General features: G+C 39.1%; 1 protein-coding gene across 1 annotated transcript; it reads right to left on the bottom strand.

Moving 5' to 3' along the window:
- Positions 1-993: 993 nt before the first annotated feature.
- On the bottom strand, positions 994-3,485 carry LOC133559877 (microsomal glutathione S-transferase 1-like). Its single transcript, XM_061911891.1, has 3 exons — positions 3,305-3,485; positions 3,141-3,232; positions 994-1,299 (listed from the first exon to the last, which is right to left on the bottom strand). The coding sequence occupies exons 1-3, from the start codon at positions 3,422-3,424 to the stop codon at positions 1,053-1,055; spliced, it is 459 nt and encodes a 152-aa protein (XP_061767875.1). The 5' UTR covers positions 3,425-3,485; the 3' UTR covers positions 994-1,052.
- Positions 3,486-3,947: the final 462 nt, after the last annotated feature.

The raw sequence follows: 3,947 nt of genomic DNA, 5'->3' as shown, positions 1-3,947 counted from the left end.
CAAATAATGTACAAAACAGTCCAAGAGAAGTAGCAAACAATTTGCAGTCTCATGTTGATGTCACGGTAGAATAAACATTAAATGAGGGCTAACGTTGGCTAGCTAAATAGCTTTCATTAACTAACAACACAAAAAGGTAATGCGTGTGCATGTGTTAAGTACGTGTAGGTAGTGTATGTCATTATGTCCTAAAAGCCATAAGTCACTCACAAATGTATCATCTGGGTAAAGGTTGTAAACAGCTCATTTACAGCGGCAGGAATGGCTTATTAGAAGTGAGTAGTAAGGTTTCTTTTCGCCATTTTAGGGCTAAAAGCCTGATTGCGATATTTTGTTAACTTGTTTAGATATGAATTAATTGCAGAAGTATAGTATGAACAGTGGTATCGTAAGATTTGACATCCTATTGAACCTATTGAAGTTTTATAGCAAAAAGCTAGCTGTTGGAAATAAGCAAGCTTACCTGTCAGACTGCCATTTTGAGGAAGTCACATCCTGGGAGTCACATGACTGTCACATGACATTGTGTTTCCTTTAAGTCACACAAGGAACTTTATGGGTTCGAATCAAGCACCAACTTGAGAAGGGATGATAGGCTGATGATCTTTATGGTATAGCTCGGTTGGTAGAGTGGCCGTGCCAGCAACTTGAGGATTTCAGGTTCGATTCCGCTTCCGCCATACTAGTCACTGTCATTGTGTCCTGGGGCAAGACACTTTACCCACCTGCTCCCAGTGCCACCCACACTGGTTTAAATGTTTCTTAGATATTGGGTTTCACTATGTAAAAGCTCTTTGAGTCACTAGAAAAAAGCGCTATATAAATATAATTCACTTCACTTAACAACAGTATAACAAGCTGGGGTATGGCATATGTTTTCTTTACTATAATGTTGATTAAAGTATGAATTTCTTTTAACAAGCAGTACAAAATGTGTTTTATTTGGTATTTTCAACTGTGTTTCATGAATGATTATTACAAATCATGTTCAAAACCTTGAACAACAAAGCAAATTTAACCTGAGAGGTCTTGTTGGTCTGCTGCCGTCATCATCAGATAGCAAAAACATTACTGAGAACATTATACGCCATGGAGAAGGTGACCAGAAGGCCCAGGAAGAAAGACAGAGCCCTGCAGGGTTGTGGTAGATGGCCAAGGTAGGAGAAGGTGTGGAAGATCCGGGCGCCGGCGAACACGCGGAAGTGTAGCAGAGCGGACGAGAGTTCCGGTCCGCTCAAAGCGTAGAACAATCCGACCAGCACGAAGGGAACGACGTTCTCCAAGTCATTCAGGTGACATCTGGTTCACAAAAGAATACCATTGATTTAACTAAATTGATTTTTGACATTTGAAAAGTACCAAAACCTGTAGTGTCCAAAGTAAAAATACTACTAAACAAACAAAACGAAAACTCCATACTTTAATAACCGCATAAAATAAGTTTTTCTGATTAAATTACACATTTCTAAACAGAATTGGTGCATCAAAATCTAATAAATCCAGGGCCAACACAGATAGACAGACAACATTCACACTCACATTCACACACTAGGGCCAATTTAGTGTTGCCAATCAACCTATCCCCAGGTGCATGTCTTTGGAAGAGGGAGGAGTCCGGAGTAAAGTTATGAGAAAATGTCAAGAAAATCGAATTTATACAGTATGTCTGAAACTTTCATAGGAGACAGGACTCTTCTTGGTCCACAAATACAGATATGGCGCCTTTGGTTCACCCTCGCTGATAAATGAATTATGGAAATGTGGAGGTATGCATTGTGACACACCTGCCAGAGAATAAGACGTAGCAAAATGAACCTGTGTTGGCAATTTAGCGACTTTGTTGCTATATTTAGCAAGCAGAGGACGTATTACAAGTGAAAGAGAGAATTGTGTATTTAGTCGGAAATCCAATACAAGCATTCAAAAAAAGACAAATATTCGTCTCGTAAGTGACAGCGGAGATCCGCCACCACAAGCCCAGGGAGTATGCAAGGCGTGCAGGCAACTTTCAAAACCTTGCCATCCAAACTATCACTTCCATGAACTCTAAGAAGACACTGCTTAGGGACACTCTTCTGTAAGTTGCATTTCTGGTGAATTACAGTACGTAACAAAAAGTTGTGGACTGAAGACCAACTCATTGGCCGAGTGGTTAGAGGGTCTGCCCTGAAACTGGAATGTCATGAGTTCAAACCTTGGGTGAGTCATACAAAAGATTATAAAAATGGGACCCATTGCTTCCCTGCATCAAGGGTTGGAATTGGGGGTTAAATCACCAAATGATTCCCGAGCGCGGCGCACGATGCTGCTCACTGCTCCCCTCACCTTCCATGGGGTGAACATGGGTGTGGGTCAAATGCAAAGGACAGATTTCCCCACACCCAGTGTGTGTGACTTTTAACTTTTATTTGTGCAATGCAGCTCTTTGTTTATAGTTGTAGAAAAATAGTTTTAAAAAAAACAAAAAACAGCCAACATTGAAAACATCTGACCAAAAAGGCTTGGGACCAGTGTAAGGAGGAAAAAACAAATGTCAATATTAATAATGAATAAAAACACAAATATTTTTATTAGCCTATTCCATTACTAATTACAAGATGATGTCACCACCACATTGAAATAATGGTAGGAACAATATTGTTTCATGTATTTGAAGGCTACTTGCTGCTACTGTTGCTTTTTAATGTAAAATAGTTGTTGTTGTTGTTTTTTTATTTATTTATTTATGAGCATATTTATAAGCAAAATATTGTTTGTTTTGAGGTACTGGGAGGCTACAGGCCATGACTGTTGTTTTTTTTTAATGTATATTTGGCAGTTGCTGCTGGAATTGAAATTGTGTGCAAAAACATATTGAAGCACAGTAATCTTAAATGCTAATACAGTTTAGAACCATTTTTAATAATTTAGTCAATTTAAAAGTAGTTGGGTTCATTTTTTTTTAATTTCATTTTGGTATCGAAGTATTGAGAATCATGGATATTCACAGGAGAGGCCCCCGCGACCCCCAGAGAGACAAGCGGTAGAAAATGGATGGATGGATGGATGGATGAATATTGGCAGGTATCGGTATTGCCTCCTGAAATTCTGCAATCATGACAATCCTAGTACAAAGTATCATTTCTCTGTCGATGTCTCACCTTCGAACTCGCTCTACTTCTGGATCGGTTCTCAGCATCTTCTTCTTCTCCTCTGCAGACCTACAGCTTACGTCTTCCTCATTGGCAAAGGCCTAAATGTGGACGAGAAGTTCACTGTTTTTCTGTTGTTTTTAAACAATTATTGATAGACTCTCGTTACCCACCCCTCTGGTTATGCGGCAATATGCTGTAACAAACGACATCATCATCATCTTCAGGATAACAATAAGTGCGTAAGTGCTGAAAGCCCTGAACAACTCATCTTGCATCAGAGCTGCCGGCATGACTTCAAGAGTTTCATTAGCTACGATATAAAAGACGAAAATTTGTGAAAAACCTGCATCTGGACATTCACACTGAAAAAGTGGATCAGCTTACCTGCTGTGGAGACAATTGCAGGGAAACAGGACAAAACTGGCTAGGTTGCCGAAAACCACCCAACTACTAATTCTGGGGGCGGGACAACATTCTTGCTTAGACCCCTTCCTCTGATATAGGCTTTCAAAAGCAATGATCAGGTATGAAATGCTTTGTAGGGTGAAGTTATTGTCCAGTTAAAACTTGAACTGCAACAGCAAGAATAAGATGAGACGGTAAATTAAGACTTGATCAGGAATGATTTAAATTCCAAAGAAGTTCAGTTCAGTTCAGTTTCAGTTCATCTTGAACATGCATACCATACAATGTAACACATCCCATGTCAAGTCAGGTCAATTTTATTTATATAGAAAGTTTACAACAACTTTTGAATTGAACCAAAGTGTTTCACAAGTTAAAAAAAGCATAGAGCAAAAAAAAATAAATAAA

This window comes from Nerophis ophidion, linkage group LG10, assembly GCF_033978795.1.
Source record: "Nerophis ophidion isolate RoL-2023_Sa linkage group LG10, RoL_Noph_v1.0, whole genome shotgun sequence".
Classification (NCBI taxonomy): Eukaryota; Metazoa; Chordata; class Actinopteri; order Syngnathiformes; family Syngnathidae; genus Nerophis; species Nerophis ophidion.
The sequence above is the reverse complement of the archived record's forward strand: the minus strand, read 5'-3'. Positions and strand labels throughout refer to the sequence as shown.